The following is an 18,507-nucleotide window of genomic DNA, read 5'->3' on the forward strand; positions in this document are numbered from 1 at the left end:
TTGCACAGCTACACAAACCGTAACTGTTAGGTAATCGTTTTCTAACGCGGACAGAAACGTATAGGAAACAGAGGGATATCTGTTCTTTAAATAAATAACTAATAAAATTAACCTGCTGATTTTTTGTGCCTCTATCGACTGAATAAAGAAACTGAGCTGCTCTTCACGAGATACACCAATTTGTTCTTCATTTATAAATATTTCTCCTACATGTTATCCTTTGTATTATTCATAGGATTTATCCCACAAATAGATAAATAAATAAGCAAATGAAATTAAGCAAATAAAGCGCTGTTCGCTTGTCCGTCAACTTAATCAAGAAATGAAACCGAATAGTTTTCTCGACGTTAAAATAGAACGGTTATTGGACGAGTGGCGAAAGAACAGGAGGATAGAGAAAGATCGAGAGGGTGAGAGTTGTGTGGCAAGGAGGGTGAAGGGAAAAGCGAGCAGAGTTGTATCTGGAGCAACGGTATCAATGTTCGGCAGCACTCTAGCTCGGGTCCAAGAGGTTAAGCCGAGTTTGCACGGCAACGTAAACTCGGGCGCGCGGCAGGTGGGCCACTGCACGTGCGCGGCCAGCAGAAATCCGCTGAAATTCGATCGATTCCGGCAGCAAAGGAGGAAGGTTCGAACATTCGGCTGTAATCGAGCCGGCCGCGGACTGGGGCGAACGTTTGGCACCACCGGCCTAGGATCGACTGGTGCTAAGAAACCGAGTGCTCTCTTGACCCCGATATCCCCCGGGGGTGCGTTTCTTCGCGCGATCGAAACCCGACCTTGGCTTCGAGACCGATGCGCCCGGGCACACTCGCCTCCTTCCTTTCCAATCCTTTCATCCTCCTTCCTGACAACCACCAAGCGACTCGTTACACGTACCCCACCTCCTCCTCTTTGCTTCCCCTAAAGGAGATATCACGTCCAGCTCATCGTTGAATCTTTTGCACGCATTCTTTGTACAAGATATCGTAGAGCTTTGAAGCTGTTTCAGATGATTTCATGAATAAGGAGGGGAAGGGGGAGACGAGGGTTTGTTAAGGCGAATTTATACTTTTATACTTTGAACGAGCATCACGGAAGTTTCGTCCATGGTTGGCGTAAGAGATGAAAACGGAGTTTATAGCAGAAAGAGGAAAGTTTAGATCAGTTCAATGGTTGATTCGTCTTATTAAGTTTCTAAACGTCGGTGATTGGAGTAGCGAGGATTGGGACTAAGTTAAGCTATTAAGGACCAGAGATACGTTAACTCAACGTTTCATCTGTAGTTTCTATTTGGCCAATTTGTATTATCGAATCTTACAGAATGCATGTTGTAATTATGGAGAGATATGTCGAGAATTTGCTCATTATTTTGTTCGTTGTTGTTTCTTCTATCATCCGCATCCTACAATGTTACCATCGAGGAAATTCGAGTATTTTATATCGCTATAGTAAGATATTTTCCTTACGTCGTACAGTTTCTCCTGTAGCTACGATTCGTGTAACGGGCTTCTAATATATTTTGTATAGGTAAGTTGATAAAGTAACTTGCTTTATTTACGTTTTATGACAATGATGTTGCGTTTACGTAACTTTACGTATTATTTCACTGCTTGATCCTCAATGAGTTAATAAGTCATTAACTTACGAAAGAATGTCGGAAACAAAAGTATACTTGTTACTGAACAAGAATAGACCTATCACTAGGCATCTGGCGAATATTGTTCGCCGGTCAATATATGTTTTTGAATTCATTGTTAGCGATAGATATTTTAAGTAATAAGGTTTCACGCGGTCATGAAAGCAGAATAACTTCGCTTTGACCAGAACCACGGAGTCGAATTCGGCAGGCACGGTTAATTAACGGCCATGCGCGCAGATTCGCGCGAGCTCGTTAAAGGCGATTGATCAGCGGCGAGTGTTGCGTGAAAATCGCAGCAGTCAATGAGTCGGTCAACGTTCCATTCTTCTATCTATTTCTGCCATTCGTTTTCGCTAACGATGCAGCAGGAAACCGAGAAGGAAACAAACACGTGTTCTTTGGCTGCACGCGTACTTCCATTCGTAAATATTACAACACTTTTCAGCTGCATATAAGACACGACAATTGCTTCAAATTATTAGACAAACGTTTATTAGCCGATTGCTATTTTACATTCGTGCAAGGTAACGAGACAAAAATTTGTGGAAACTATTCGTAAGAGTCGGAGCAAGATCGTGATGAATATGAATTAAAAATACAGAAAATCTTGATTGAAATCTGGGATTAAAATAATAAATTGAATAGCACGTAATAGTTTCGTAAAATGTATCTACAAGCGTGCATCTTCCGTAAGTTCCAAGCCGAATAATAATCGTTAAAGGTTTTATTTTAACAAGTTCCTAGGCGTTTCTCAGATTAATCTAACTTTCTGTAATCGTCCTAATATTTACGGACGGCTCTCTATATCGATCGCATCTGATCGTTAAATGTGACATTTTGACAAGCGATCTGGCTCGAAATTTAATTGAGCAGTGAGAGGATCATCGATGAAAAATGGATGGCAGGGTATGTTCCCCTTTTGCGCGGTTCTGACCAAACGAGCTTACTACGCTCGATAACACGCGACGGCCCGTTCATCCCCCTTTTCGCTCGTCCCTTTTTCTTCTCCGTATTCGGTTCCATTCGCGAGGATAAATGAAAAATGCAATTATCGCGACCGGAGGATCCATCGACGCGAGAACGCACGCTCCACCCTCTGCTAAACCGACTAATACGCGTATATACGTGACAGAGGATGCTCGGGCTTCGTTACGTATAATTTCGTTAAAGTTGAAAATAGCGGCTTCTCCGCAACCGAAGGAAACATCGTGACGAATTACAGTGTTCGCGATCGCAAGGTATCAAGCAACCGTAATGATCGTACGATGGTCGCGACGAAAATAAAGACACGAATTTTTCTCGGTGACATAAGGAATTATATAATTTTCCATCGGTACGACCGATCGTTATTTTTCTGTCGGAATTTTGTTCAAAATAAAAATTTGCTTTGCAGTTCTGATTAAGCTGACTGGTACGTTGAAGGCTAATTAGTGGAATAACGCGTAGAACATTATCGAAAAATGTAAGGTAATTCGCGTACATACTTGACGGAAGACTGGCACACAAGTCATAAATACGAAAAAGATTTTTAACATTTATGAAAATTAGTTTACCAGAATACTATTGATTTTCTAGCTTTGTTTCAACCGACCCTACACAAGGATATCCGTCGATCGTTTCGTTCCTTACTCTATGTCGATACTGTTCCGCATTTCAGCAAAGTTACATCGCCGGACCTTGCTAGTTCTCACTGAATAAGTGATATATTGTAAGCTCTAGCATACACACGGGTAGCAGCGATCGATCGCGATTCGATGGCAAATTACAAGCTGGTAGCGAGTTACGAAAGCTGGTAAACAAGATTTTCGGCTCGTCCAAGCGTCGCGTCGTTCGCATAGAAACGGTTCCAACGAGGAATTTTCCAACTGCTCGTGCCACTCGACGAATTTCTCCGAGAGTCGAGACTTCCGACGGACCGTGAAATTGATAAAAGAGACACGACAAGAGGGCCGGAACATCGTTCTTCGAGCTCGATCGAAACGGTAATTAAATTCGAAGTGTGTCGCAATCACGATGCCTCTCCTAACGTAGGTTAATTTTACAGATATTAAATTCTAGAAACGAATTATAGGAGAACGTACGACAGACACTCGAACAGCGTAAAAATTCGCGTATTAACCATGTACAATTTTTAACTTCTCAAGAAGTTTGATTACGATAGCCTATTGTATGTCATATACTTTTGCATGCCATATATATATATACATATATTATCAATGTGTTTTTACAATAAAATAAGACAGAGAAAAGGAAGCTTTATTTAACCGTCCACGCTCGATGTTGCATATTACGTAACATTGCATTTTAATAAGTTCATAATTACCTGAATGATAAGCGTACTTGTTTACGACGAAACTGATTTTAAAGTTTAATGCGTTGTGCCTTCTTTACAGAACTGTATTCAAGCGACTCGAAATAAACAGATAGCCAATCCGACGTTTCCGAGAAAATGATCTGCGTTGTTGAAAGGACAACTGGATTTCGATCATTAAAATTTGAAAATTTACACAAGTATTATGTGTATACTACATATTGTGCATTACGGAACGTATCGTCGGCCGAGTAATTCGATACAATTATTTACAAATCTCTGTAACAAACGATTTCACATTTTAATCATAACAAATTAGCCCGCCGGAGTCGTCCAACGAGTCATTAGAGGAAACATGGACAACGCTGTAATTTCAGCAGTCACAACAGACTACAGATTGCTAACTCATTTACCATTAGCCACGCTGACCAATGGACGCCTGTGTGTTCATCGATAGAAAAAATGATGTTCCATGTAAAAACGGCGTTCCTAAAACGATCAAATAGATGATCGATGTATCGTGAACCATAACGTTCTTGAATGAAAGTATTGTTAGCTTAACTCTCGTCGTCCACGTTAGTGGAGTTACTCGAATTTTGGTAGTTCCAGCGTACCTGTACGAAACGTTAATTATGAGCGAATACAAAGTTGAAAAACAGTGGAGCTGGTTTAGGGAAGCGATAACATCGAGTGGAGAATCGGACAGAAGTAACATTACGTTACCTAGCAATGGCTATTTTTCTTTCTAGATCGAAAAATAATTGAGAGAACCTTAACTTCGTTAGAAAGTTGCAAAGGATATTTGAAGTCAGCTAAAGTAACAGGTCCACGTTAATGAAATATATCAAATTACTAGAAATCAATTAACCAGCGAGGATAATCGAAGAAACTCGAAAAGATGTTTCGAATCGAATAACTAACAATTTCACGCTAATCGACAACTTTCGAATTACTCGAATTTGAATCGCCTGGCATTCAAAAACTCGGCTAATCTCAAGGTAGCTTTACGCGCTTGAATAAAATTCACTGGAAAAAAGGAAGAAACCAACAACTTTTCTATTCATTCACAAAAGGAAACAGGACACAGGAAGCGCTCAAGATCACGATCGCGACTTTGTACGTAATCCAAAGCGCACTTCCGTTACGCGGCCGAAAATTATCCGTGTCTCAGCCAACAACCGAACGACAAAGAGGCTTCAATCAACGAACGATAGATACATGCTTTGTAACCCTCCTCTTGCACACGCCCACATCCCGTGCACCCCGCACGTTCTTCCTAAGTGAGGCGTTATAAAAACGCCGCGACAGGTAACATCGCTTCATACAATACTCGCAAAAGTGTGACAAACAGTGTCAGGATTATAACGTGTGCTATTCGACTACGTATATCATGGGTGGCAAACAAGCGTTGCTGTATCTTGGCCTCGTGTGCTTGCAGACGATTTTCGTGAACGCCGTGGTAAGCTTTCAAGGAAGGGCTTACTTTTGTCGTGAGAGGATGAGAGACGAGACGAGGAGGACCAAAGGAACTCTAGCACTTGATCTGATCGATTCGTCAGGGACAAAGTTATTAGAGATATAAACGAGTCAACGCGCGCAAATAATAACAATACGAACAACCCGTATGGCCGGCTAATCGATAACGGGGCAAGTGAACTCGAGATCGAACAGAAAGCCTAATTGGAGCGTAGAAAGTTTCTATCGTATTAATTGCGTTATTGCTTAGACGTTCGTTCATCTTTTTCCTCCATTATTCTCTTTATTGTTTCCTTTATCTTTCTCTCGTAGAGAAATTTAATTTCATATATATAGGGTTGTCCGAAAAGTGTCTTTCTTTTACAACGACGCATCTTTATACAAACATGAAACCTAATCTGTCGAACGTTGTGATCTTTATTTTGATAGAACAAAATGGATCATACGTAATTCGATAAAATAATATAAAACGGAAAATGTTGTGCGTCCATTATTTCCTTATAAAACGAAAGAAACTTTCCGGACGACCTAATATAAATAAGGAAATGTATCGTTACGTAAAGAAGAGGAAATACAGTAATAAGGAATTTAGACGATTTTACTCGGAATGGACCAGTCTCGTGTCTGAAATCGGGTTTCAACTGGGTAAAATCGATTCCGATATCATTTCAAGTATTCCATTTATCTGAATCTATTGAATTATAAATTCCTGCCAACTATTCGTGTAATCTATGCTAATGGCAACGATCTCAAAGCAAATCGTTGAAGCAGTGCGCGTTAAGTACTATACCGTGTTATACTATGATGGAACTTGGACATCGTTAAATTCCTCCCTTCATCGATAATGTCACCCATTCTCGATGAATTTTCTTGCCGTGACGAATCGTGGATATACAATGAGGTCGTTAAAAAGATAGAAAGAAAAAGAAGAGGTGCTAGATAAAATCATCAAAAGAGAAAAAGGCACTCACGTGTGATCATTTCGATTTGTTTATAGCCGGACTGGCTACCACCTGAGATATTCGACATGGTGGCAGAGGACAAGGCTCGGTGCATGAGCGAGCATGGCACGACGCAAGGTTAGTACCACAATCACCATAACTCGCAACAAATTCGAAGACGATTAACCAGCAGGTTGAGAATTTGAAAATTTGTACGAGTAAATTAAAACTAACTAATCGATTCGTAACACAGCGCAAATCGACGAGGTGGACAAGGGAGTACTAAAAGACGATACGTCGATCACTTGCTACATGTTTTGCTTGCTCGAAGCGTTCAGCTTGGTAAGTTCAACTAGCAACCGCAAGCCCATTAGCTGCCAATTTCGTTTTTCTTGAAATTATATTAATTCTATAGGTATTAATTGGTCTTTAACGCGTTTTATCGAATGTTTTCTTTAAATTATCGAATATTATGTACAGGGTGATTGGTAACTGGTGGTACAAGCAGAAAGGGGCTGATTCTACGCGAAAAAAGAAGTCGAAAATATAGAATAAAAATTTTTTTTAATTTTTCCATCGAGACAACGATCTACAGTGATATCCGTTATAACGAGACGTGATTATGTGCACGCGTACCGAGCGAAAATTCAAAGTCGATTTTCTCGAAAACAAAGCCTCGAACGAAAAATTTTTATTCTATATTTTCGACTTCTTTTTTCGCGTAGAATCGCCCCCTTTCCGCTTGTATCACCAGTTACCAAACATCCTGTATATATATTTATTTTCTAAATCCTAATTTTGGGATCATTATTATATAGATTTTTTGTTTAATCGTCAAACGAGAACCATGGCAGCTAGTGAATTAAACGAAGGCAACGATTAGTCAAAGAATCTTTTCATTTAGGTTGATGACGAAGGCGACATAGACGCGGATATGTTGTTGGGTCTGCTGCCAGATCAAATGCAGGCAAGAGCAGAGTCGGTTATGTCCAAATGTACTCCAGCACGTATGTGATTACTTCTGTTATACTTAAAGTTTCAAATCATTTTACGTCCTCTTTCAAACATTAAATTTCACGGCTGAACATTCAAATTTCGAGTAACGTAGTATATTCGATCTTGAAGCTTAAAAATGAAAAATTCAGATTTAAATTTCGCGATAGAAAATTCATGTTTGTCGAGATAGAAAATTTATACTTGTTCAATTTTACAGCCATCTAACTTTCATTATGGTTCTTATAGCGGGCTCTGATAAGTGCGACAAGATATATAACCTCGCCAAATGCGCCATGGCGGAAGCACCGGACGTAAGTGCATTTCACATAGTCTGATACATTCCTTACTTTCTTTTACGATAGCAGACAGATAATATCGAGTGAAAGTAAGTCATATTCAAAGGCAATTATATCGATCGATTCGAAACATAGAAATACCATTTCTACGTCTAGTCATAATTAACATGCACTTCCATGCAATCAACATCTAAAACAACGTATAATTAGAATGCGGATATTTGTGCAAATTCAAATTTTTCTCAACGCAAGCAAAGAAATGGGATCTTTCACGTGCTAAATGATACAACGCACCGAATATTATAACGCTATTAAATCTTATAGAGATCTTTGGCACTTGCTATTTGTAAATCAGGACACAGAATGCGGCATCGACGTTACGATCGCAATTCTGTGACTGTCAAACACATTCACTGTTACACACACACACACGCATAATGACTGCGCTCAAATTGAACGCGCTTGAAACTCGAAGAACTGTATGTGATGTGCCCTTCCTTTTTGAAATTAATCAATACAGCTTTACATTGTCCACGATTGCTTGGGAGAATTACTTTTTACACTTCTACGAGATCGTTTTGGATAGTTTCAGTCTTTCTATTCACTTTGTTATACTACGAACTATTTCTCTGTTTCTCTGACCCTGTAAATTGCCTATGCAACGTAGCGAATTCCAAGTGCAACTCACTCTCGACTTCTTCGCCGGATCGATAACAATCTCTTTTGGAAATGCTGCTGCAAAATTTTGTTCAATACTACAAGCGACATACTTTCTATTTTTAGCTAACAACGGCATGCTATTTGCAAAAATCTCTGCACGCTAGTAACACTTGTCTCGTATATATACGAACTAAATAAACAAAGCGTGTTCCGCTTTGGATATTTTTCCACGTTACGTACATTTATGCATCTTCGTTCCCATAAGAATTCGCAGTCTACGTATAATTTTAGACACACGAACGTACAGAAAATGTGACAACGTGCGAACAGTTACCGAGGCAGAGATGACATTTAAGTCGTTTCAGTTATAATTCAACGAACTCCTTTGATTTTCAGGTATGGTTCATTGTCTAAGGTCAAGGAAAGAAGATTATATCCCCGGACGACGGAACGATCTTTTTTTCTGCAGGCAACGACAGAAAAATTACGGATAGGCTGGGAAACGATTACGCGAATGAATAATCGATGATAATAAACAACGAAAGAAAGAAAAAAAAAAAGGAAAAAAAAAGAAGTAAAAACCTAAGAAAACACGCATCGTGTATGTAACCAAAATTGATATAATTCGTGTACCTATACCGAACAATAGTTTGTCTAAAACGAGTATGTACGTTTCGTTCGAAGAGAACGAACAAACTTATAATCCAATTAATTGCAGAGATTAATTAATTAAATTAATTCCAATTAATTAATTAATGCAATGTAAATCGTTGTTAAGGTGAAATATATTCAGCGAGTGTAGGGAAAACTTGAAAAATATAAAAATCGGCCGAGGGAACACGCGTTTTAGTCATTCGCCCAATAATGAAAAAAAATGTATTACCACGAAATCTGTTGCGCTCGAGTGTGCGATTAATTCATTTGGAGACGCAATAATAACGCGTATCCTGGACGTGGTTACGTTACGCAATGGTCGAGACGCGATTTGCGGCTCATTGATACTATAATTTGCATGACAATCTAATTTGCGAATGTCTTCGAATATAACGTAATTATATGTTTGCGCGAAACACCGAATAGCCATTTCCTCCATTGTATAATGATATGCAAAAGTACAACACGCTGCTATTTTAACTGGTATCCTTAAAGTTGCAAGATAATTTTATTATGACTTTGTCTCGACGTAACTGTTGCGCAATATTATCGGATGCTGTCGCGATTCAATATCGTTTCGATTTCAACTTGAAATTCGCACTCATTGATAGCGAATGTTCAAAGTTTTAATCGATCGTCGTTTGAATCTTTTATTCTCGATCGCCTAAATCAAACTGATCGGCTGATAACGCGATATCACAACGATAGGCTATATCGAACGACGCTTCAACGACAAATAATATACCTAACTATACGTTACGATATTATTTAAAAGTATTTCAATGCTACAACGTTCGTGTAATTATTTAGATCGTTTTCATTGAAAAGTAGAGAAACGTGAGAAGATATTTTAGCGTGTCGATGGATAAAGGTAAAATTTCGCGGCTTTGTAACGTTTATTATTACGTCAACCGTTGTCAACCGATCACGACAGACCTTCGCGTTAGCTACCTGCAATCTAGATCACGAAAACGCGATGAAAAAGGAGCAAACACCTGAACTCTATGCTCTTAACATTCAAATTAGCAGTTCGTTACCTTCTAAGGACTAAGGCAAAACCACGCATGCACCTCGAACTGTCGCTTCGGCATATCGACCCATCTATTCATGCTTCGATAATTCCATCAAAAAGTTTCCTCATGGAATTATACAGCTACTATTATTTCTCACATTATGCTATCCAACTACTGTTAAGTAAAAGTTGTCATGCGTTATCGTGCAGAAACATCGTATCAAAGAAAGAAAAAAAGGAAAAAAACGAGAAAAAAGAGAGAGGGGGGAGAGTTAGATTGAATGGTCGAGGGAATCGATTGATCCGCGTGTCGCGGACGTGGTGCACGTGGTGTCGTTTAATGGAAGCTCGATTCCTCGACCAGCTGGCGAACTAACGGCGAATTCCAGCCGGTCGAGATTAACACGAACGTGTTTTGAAATCGATTTCGGGATATTTCGCATCGAACCAAACGGATAATGGAAAGTTTGCGTAACCGCGCGCGAATATGCTCTCAGCTCGGTTCCGCTTCACGCGTGGAACGTTTCGTTTCGCTCGCGAAATCCAGAGAGAACGGCCAAACGAATCGAATCGAACAACGCGGTCCGACTACAGAGAAAAATCTTGAAACGTCTATTTTTACACGGCGACTGGAAATAGTCGGTTTAATGAAAGGAGGCACGCGATCGCCCGTACGTTGCTCCAGTCATGAGTCACGCTTCGAACGTGGACTCGCAACAAGTAGAGATCCCCCATAATGTTCGTATAATTGATCGAACCAACACCGATGTAATTTCAATACCGTGCAAGCTACCGCGCATCCGCGAGCCAAATCGAATACAGTGTATACAGTACGGAAGGGTTATTCGAGTCAGCTAAGCTTCGACATGTGAAAATTTAATCTTGAACTTTGCACAGAATAATCTAACTTGTTGTACATTACGAAACAATGGTCTTTTACATAATAACGAGGGAAATAAGATAGTATCGGATAGTTTAGATCCAGCAAATATACGAGAAACGAGAAAATCATTCGAATAAGACTGTAGTAGGGATTATTTGAGTCAGCGATCAAGTATTACGTAAGAAATAATAAAATAAGGAAATAATTTCCAAAAGTACTGTAATATGCACACGCTGTCGAATTACGACGATTACAACTGGCAATATTAACAATAATCGAATAAACTTTCCTTTCAACGAGTAGACATCCATGTGGAAAACTATACGACATATTTCACTGTTTATCGCGTTGCTAATAACGACCAGTTGAACACGTAGTTTATTTTCGAACGTAAATTGGTGAAAATTTAAGAACCGAATTTGACGAATTACAATTTGGAAAATTACTTAGCTTGACTCGAAATAATCCTGTTTCTGTTTATATCTAACAGCGTACGCGCGCGGTTTGCTCTGACCACCGTTAACTTTCATTCTTGCTCGATAAGAACTTTCTTTTACACAGAAAATACGAAAAAAGAGAAAAATCTGTTCACGACCGTTTCGCTCTTGCATCGATCGTCTACTTCGAAATGGCTTTGGCGCCATGGCGATATATTGATTTACGAGCTTTGTATTCGAAAGGGGAACGACGATCGATGATCGGGAGGGCGCAAAAAGCAACTAGGAAACAGGTGAAAAAAAAAAACCAAAAGACAACGTGGGTGCAATATGTCTATGTAGACGTACATATATGTAAAAATAAAAAAAGGGGGCAGTGAAGACGAAAAACAGCTAAGTTTGACACGGTTTGTTAGATGACCAATACCTTAAGGTCGATCGAGTGGATAGCGGCGTTGTGCGGCGATGCGTGTTCTTTCGCGTCATTGCCGCAATTCGCGTTGTTGTTAACATTCGGCAGAGAGCCACCCGCCCTGAACTGATTTCCCAGGTTAATGTGCAGGTGTTTGCCGCTGGACTGAGGTGGACTGGCGCCGGCACTCTTCACGGACAGCGGAGTCTCCAGTACCCCGGATCCCGTGGGACTGGCACACACCGAGCTGCTCGCCGAGGCGACCTAAGCAGGTCCATCATTCATATGGTCACCAACTTGTTCGCTTTCTTCGGCAAACTACCGTCTCTTGCCTTTCCTTTTCCATCGCGTCTATTTATCGTATTACGCTAAACGTGCCTAGCTTTCTTCTTTCTTTTTCCCTTTTCCTTTCCATTTCGTTTTATACAGGTATTTTCTAAATACTTCGTCCGTTTTCGTTTCCGTATCTGGTTGAGTTATACATATACGGTGATTCGTGGGAATAATTGAACATTTATGGTGACGGAGAGCATGCATAGAAAATGTGCGTTATAGAAAATTGTTTGGAATTTCAGCGAAACTGTAACGAGATACGACTGTCACGATTATATAACTGAAACTGAAACCAATTCGAGAATGTACACCTTTCATTTTCAGAGATATAAATAAGAATAAGAGTAACTCGACCTAATATTTTACGCGTTAAAAAAGATTACTGATCTACGAATGATACGATTCAAAGGTGCGTAGAATTTTAGATTCGTGATGAAATTCATGCAATACGAATAAGTATCTTAAACGTATAATTAGAATCAAGAGCAGTTCCACTAAATATCGCAGCTTGATTAATACGATCGAATTTATCGATCGTTTAATGATTGATTTCTCGTAACTTGTAGATATAATTTCAGATTTGTTTCCAACTTTACCAATATGATCACGATACTATATAATATCGTTATTCGTTACAGTGTTAATGAAATTCCACAGAGTTTCGTATAACACACATCAAATCTTCATAAAATGTTTCTATTAATATTTAAATACTTTTGTGAAAGTAAACGGTTCTTTCTCCCTCTTTTCAACGAAAAAGGACACTTTCTAAGATCGACTTGGAAAGATGCAGAAAAGATAGAATGAACGTATAAGAACGAGCGGATTTATCGAGAATCGAAAGATCGTCACCTACAAACATACTTTCAACGTTTGCTGAAATTGAATATATCGAATCAGGCAAGCTCCTACGATTTATATTACAATTTATAAGAAGCTTTCTAGCCTGGCGATTGAACGTTGCTATCGACACAAAATTCGAGAGACTCTCGATCAGGTTCTGACTGAAAATCGATAGCATTCAAAAACTCCAACGTTACATTAAGAGCAACGTGTTTCATGGGAATTTTAGGAAGGAATGCATTTGGGATATTCTTCCCTTCTCTTTCAGTCCCGATCGTTAAAATCCTACACGTCTCAAACTTTAGACCCGCATTCCTGGCCCAACCACGATCCGATAAACATCCTCCTCTCCTTCCATGGTTTCATCATCATTCGAATTCCACCTCTGGGTTCTTGTTTTTCCAGCCGAGATCAGGACCAAAAAAATTCGAACGATTCGTAGGGAAATGTTTGGGACGATACAAGAGAACCGATAGCAGCGTAGCTCGTACCCTCTTCACGAGAATCTTACAAGGAACGCTATTCAATCGTTGTTGAACGGTTCGGAATGGTACGCTACAATGTTCGCAAAATTATTTAAAAGATCCCAGTGGCAATGGAAGATCACACAGGAGTAGCATTGGTTGATTTGCCAATTTTGATATTAATTTGTGGCTAAAAGAGAGCAGAAATAAATAGAACATAGTAGAAAGATGGAATTATATCTGTTGAGTTGAAAATTCCAAGTCTTTTTTAAAACTAGATGATAAATCCATGGAGTTTTAGAGAAACGAAGGATCCAGCTGATGTTATAACGATCGATATTTCAATATTCAGAGTGGCTGGGAGAAACATGTTTAATACCAAGATGTGTGATTACAGTACTGATGAAATTTGAAAGTTTCTACGATGCGTACGACACGTTCGTAAAAATTTCCTATGGTAAGCGTTTGAAAGATTGACAAACTTTAGATAGGAATTTTCGTCACATTTTCTATTCAAATGGATGTTTCCAATTGTGTGCAAAGAACTTATCATCGTCGAAAGATATTTTCGGTTGCGATGCGTCGATATGTGGTCGTGATACAAAATAATAAAGAAATGACAAAGACGGATATACAGTGAAGAGAAATAGAGCTAACTACTTAAACCAATTGCCAATAACATTTTCTCAGAAATATTTTTACGAACTTTGCAGCATTCTGGCAGTAGACTCGTATATCGAGAAATTCCACCATCGGTTAATCGAATAATGCTCCTTGTTAAGAAAGCCTGTTCTCACACACAGCGTAGCCTATAAACAAACTATGATAGAAAATACATCGCAATAAAGTTAAACGGAGAAAAATTAAACGGACTGTGATAAAAGTGCACTCACGGCCGGTCACTTATGTTTCACGTTAGGATTACGCAATTCCACGCGGTGAAAGTATCCGTTTTTTTTTTTCTTGTACAAGTAGATACAACTCGTTTTGCATTCGCTCGACCAGATGACGCAGCGTTAGAAATTTCACGTAACTCGCCTTTCGCTCGACTATCATATTTTTGTTCCCGTGGAAAAACGCGAAAAACCCGCGAGAAATTGTGGAGCTTTCTGAAAAAGAACCTATTGATCTATAGTAAATATACAGAGTGGTCATCAGATATCGCGATATTTGAGCAGATTCTGATATTTTAACGAAAATATGTTTCAAGTATAAATTCACTGGTATCGAGTAAAGAATTTATTTAGGTGAATTTACCTATTCGTAAACAAGGTATTTACCATTTCGTATTTCATAAAGGACACGAGATATTTTTCTTTCCGGAGTCGTATTCTTCTAGCACGTTGAAAAACGAATTCAATGATAGAGTAACACGTGCCACTTTAATTATCTGATAATGATATAATTTGCCTCTCGATTGGAATCTACAACTTCGTCACTTGTACGTAACACCAATGATTAATAAATTAATTGCTCCTACTGCATAATTGCATCCACTTGCTTAACGATAATGAATTATAAGATATCTAGATTGTTAATTCAAAAGTCGTTTCACACGGAATATGGTGTAGATTTACACGGAACTTCACAGCAGAAACTTTGCCAATATTTTCGTTTCTTACAGCTGGACAAATACATTTTCTAATCGAATGAATCAAACAATTACGATACACGTCTATCTGTATCGTTTATATATAAAAATGGCAAAGTTCTTTAAGATTCGTTGTATACAATTAACGATCGAAGCGTAACTAACATTAGAAAACTGGAACTAAAACGTATCAACGTAATATTACTCGATTCACCATTTTATCTTACAGCACTTTTTCCCAGAAAGCTCCTTAATTATTCTACACCGGAGGGTTTAAAATACCGAGTGGAAGTAATTCTTCGCGAGAAAATAGAAGAGTACGATGAATATAAAGAGAATGGTGATTCGTTATTCGATAAATCAATGAAATCTGCGACCACGATCGAAGAGTTCTATAAGTGGCTCGAATATTAATCCGAAAACTGAAATATTTCGCTCTCGAAAACTGAGTTTTTGTTCAATGGGATCAATTTAATGCGCGCGCGCGCACACATACATACATACACACGTACACGCTCTGTCCCGTCTCTCTTTCTCTCCTTTTGTCTCTATTTCCTTTCATCGGTCATTGTTCTATTTTACCCGACTCGCATCAAGAGACGGTGACCCCGCACATTTTTTTAACTTTCGAACATTTCGATCCGATATCGCGAGACAAAGGTTTTGCACCATTTTCACCGAACGACTGGAACGACCTATCCGAATGCTTGCCGCGGTCAAATATCCAGATATTCGATTCCGACACTTTGACATGTCGGTTTATTTGACATTGTAGCATACAAAAGTAATTTGGATAGAAATTTATGAAGACCACACGGGAAAATCGTGATAAATCACGTTTCCGCTTTTTGCAGGCATACAGTCGTACAATTCTGTTACACTGCCAACGAATCCCAAAATTTTCTATTTATTTGGTTTCAGGATCAACTGTTCTTTCAGCTTTTGCAAGTTTTTAATCATATTACGGTAGATATTGTTAGCTTTTCGCAATAGTTCGTGAATTTGGTCCCAATTATTGCAATTTTAACCACCACGAGTAACACAGAAATCAGAAAACCATCAAAAAAGGAAAATATATAGCTTCGATACAATTATTTACGATAGTCGAGTCACATAACGGCGTTAACGCGATTTCAAATTATTTCGAAAAATATTTCTTCAAGAATTTAAATACCTTGGTGAACCACTGTACACCGGTGAAAAGGAACGTTGAGATCGTGAAAAATATTTACCATCGAAGATGAAGATATTTTCTTTTACCAGTGATCACGGTAATATAGCATGGACTGTAATATAATTCGCTGAAATTTGTAAAATAAATAAATTAGTGCTTTAAGTATAGCTGTCGTTGATAAACGACAAAACGAAAATTTCGTGGAACCTGACCATTAATGTACGATATTGAGATTTTAATTGAGTTGAGACGCGGAAATTGCTTATTAACGACTCTATTTTACAATTACTTCACTAATTACCTTATTCTTCGATAATTATAACTCTGTCTACGCTGTACTCGCTTCTACAAAATAAACGTTTATATTTATGTGTATTTTTATGTTCGTAGAAATTTTTATCTCAAAATTAGGTTCACTTATTGACACGTATTACATCGATAACGATATTATGTTTAGCTTTGTCATCTTTCTCCGTTTCGAAGGAACGAATTACGTGGATATAATCGTACCTAAAGGGTCAAGCATAATTTACAGAATAGAATATACCATAGTCTTATTTATCACAGAATTGTATATCTCAATAAGTTAGAGTAACGTAAGGAAAATTATCACGATCAATCTTCCTGAAAGATATGTCGGAACGTATTGTTCGATTAGTCCCGAAAGTATTAAAACAAGTGTAAACGTCGTTGAAAGCGTCGAGAACGTAGTTAACAAACGATCATTGTTTTTCCCATTCGACAATAGAGAGATTAAGGCATGCGCGAGTGGCACATCGAGTTGGAACGATTCGAGCGATTAACCGCCGCGTTCGTAATCGTTATCGAGGCCGTTAACGGTATAGCGATTGAGAAGCGTGCAGCTTGGCGAATCGTTGTATCAAAAATCACTACTCGGATCAAAGATCGTGTATGAGACGCAAAAATCTACGATCGCGTCGCGCGCGGGTTAAGCAGAAACGAAGGAAATGAAAAATGGTATAGAGACGCGATACTCTGCACGGTTTTAACTGGTCAGATCTGAATTATCGACGCTGATTAATAGAATAAATGCTGATTCGTAAATACAGATGCGATTACGTACAATGTAATAGTAAATATTTTTCACATGTTAAGATTTTCCATTCACATTATTTCATGGAAATAAAAATTTCCTGGATAAATCAAACGTTACGAGCTATCACGACAGATAATTCGTGACTTTTCCACGTTGCTAACGAAATCAGTCACGATCTGAAAAACGAAAACGCTCGAAAACATCCATCAGACGGGGAAACGTACAGTGGCTGAGACAAGTATTCGAACACTTGTGGAAACCTTCTATGAATATATTATACGCGTTATCGGAAACATTTTGAAATTTCATTAAAACTGCAGTGAAATCCGACTGTCGTTCTTAATATTCGTCAAATTTCAAATAAAAATCTGAAAATGTATAATACATAGATATTTAGTGTAAGTAATATGTTTTGTAAGAATCACGAAAGTATTTACGCGGTCAATTCGTTATATTAATAAATCTGAATATTCAGTAGAATCATCGTCAACGTTTATTACGTGTCTAAGATAGTTATTCATGCTATATACTAATCTTTTCTAAATATATGTTTACAGTATATGCCCTGTTAACTTCAAATTTTACCAACGTACGAACAAGAAGTTTCGTATCATGCACGTAATATATCCATAGAAATTTTCTATGGTAAGTGTTCGAATATTTTTAGGTGAGCCATTGAAAGTATCACGAAACTCTGAATTACCCTGACATTCCAACGTTCGCCAGATAATACTACGATGCCCGAACGAAGCGTGAAAGAAAAATAAAGAGAAATGCGTAGTGCGAGAAGAATTCGACGGACACCTGAAAACGTGCACGAGCGTGCGCGCGCGCGCGCCTGCTCCAACGACCCATAGATTAAGTCAGCGTACCGTAAATAACGCAGCGATATCGACTGATCGAATGGTGAACTTTAACGTATAACGCAGCTTCCGCATTTAGTACAATGCCAGCGTTATGTAATAGCTGTACGGTTATCGGTACCCGTCTAGTGAAAAACGCGCCAATTTCGCGCGATTCCCGCGGAACCAAATGTTTCCACGTGAAACCACGACAGAAGGCGCTGCGCTCGCTCTGTCGAAAAAACGCGATCGGTGTGTCGTGAATCGAGCCACTTTTTTACCTTTCTCAGTTGAAAGTTGAAAATCGTCTCGCGAGATCCTAGAAGCGACTCGTAACATTCACGTGGGAACGCTCGAAAACCGAACGTTTACATGTTGACCTTGTTACGCTTATCATGTTCAACAGTTAACAGTTAATAATTAATTTTAACGGAAGATGGAATTTATAAGATCGAAAAGATCATACGACCATGAAATTTTAATCTTATCTGTTTGATTTTTCGT

The 18,507-nt window shown here is 38.7% G+C and overlaps 2 protein-coding genes across 8 annotated transcripts in view; one reads left to right on the forward strand and one right to left on the reverse strand.

The window, feature by feature from the left end:
- Window positions 1–18,507, reverse strand: part of Crtc (CREB-regulated transcription coactivator) — a 59,735-nt gene that overhangs the window by 39,572 nt on the left and 1,656 nt on the right. For 5 of the 7 annotated variants that reach the window (XM_069115809.1, XM_069115812.1, XM_069115810.1 and 2 more), the window contains exon 2: window positions 11,715–11,963. The exons of the other annotated variants lie outside the window; for them this stretch is intronic. In XM_069115809.1, the coding sequence (XP_068971910.1) occupies window positions 11,715–11,963 (249 nt within the window). The remainder of the gene's footprint in view (window positions 1–11,714; window positions 11,964–18,507) is intronic. 7 annotated transcript variants of the gene reach the window in all.
- Obp1 (odorant binding protein 1) lies at window positions 5,261–9,018 on the forward strand. Its single transcript, XM_069115283.1, has 6 exons — window positions 5,261–5,391; window positions 6,406–6,487; window positions 6,603–6,691; window positions 7,254–7,356; window positions 7,592–7,656; window positions 8,698–9,018. Exons 1-6 carry the CDS (start codon window positions 5,323–5,325, stop codon window positions 8,713–8,715), a joined length of 426 nt encoding a protein of 141 aa, XP_068971384.1. The 5' UTR covers window positions 5,261–5,322; the 3' UTR covers window positions 8,716–9,018.

The sequence above is a fragment of the Bombus flavifrons genome, chromosome 6 (assembly GCF_040668555.2).
Source record: "Bombus flavifrons isolate JBK064 chromosome 6, iyBomFlav1_principal, whole genome shotgun sequence".
Lineage (NCBI taxonomy): Eukaryota > Metazoa > Arthropoda > Insecta > Hymenoptera > Apidae > Bombus > Bombus flavifrons.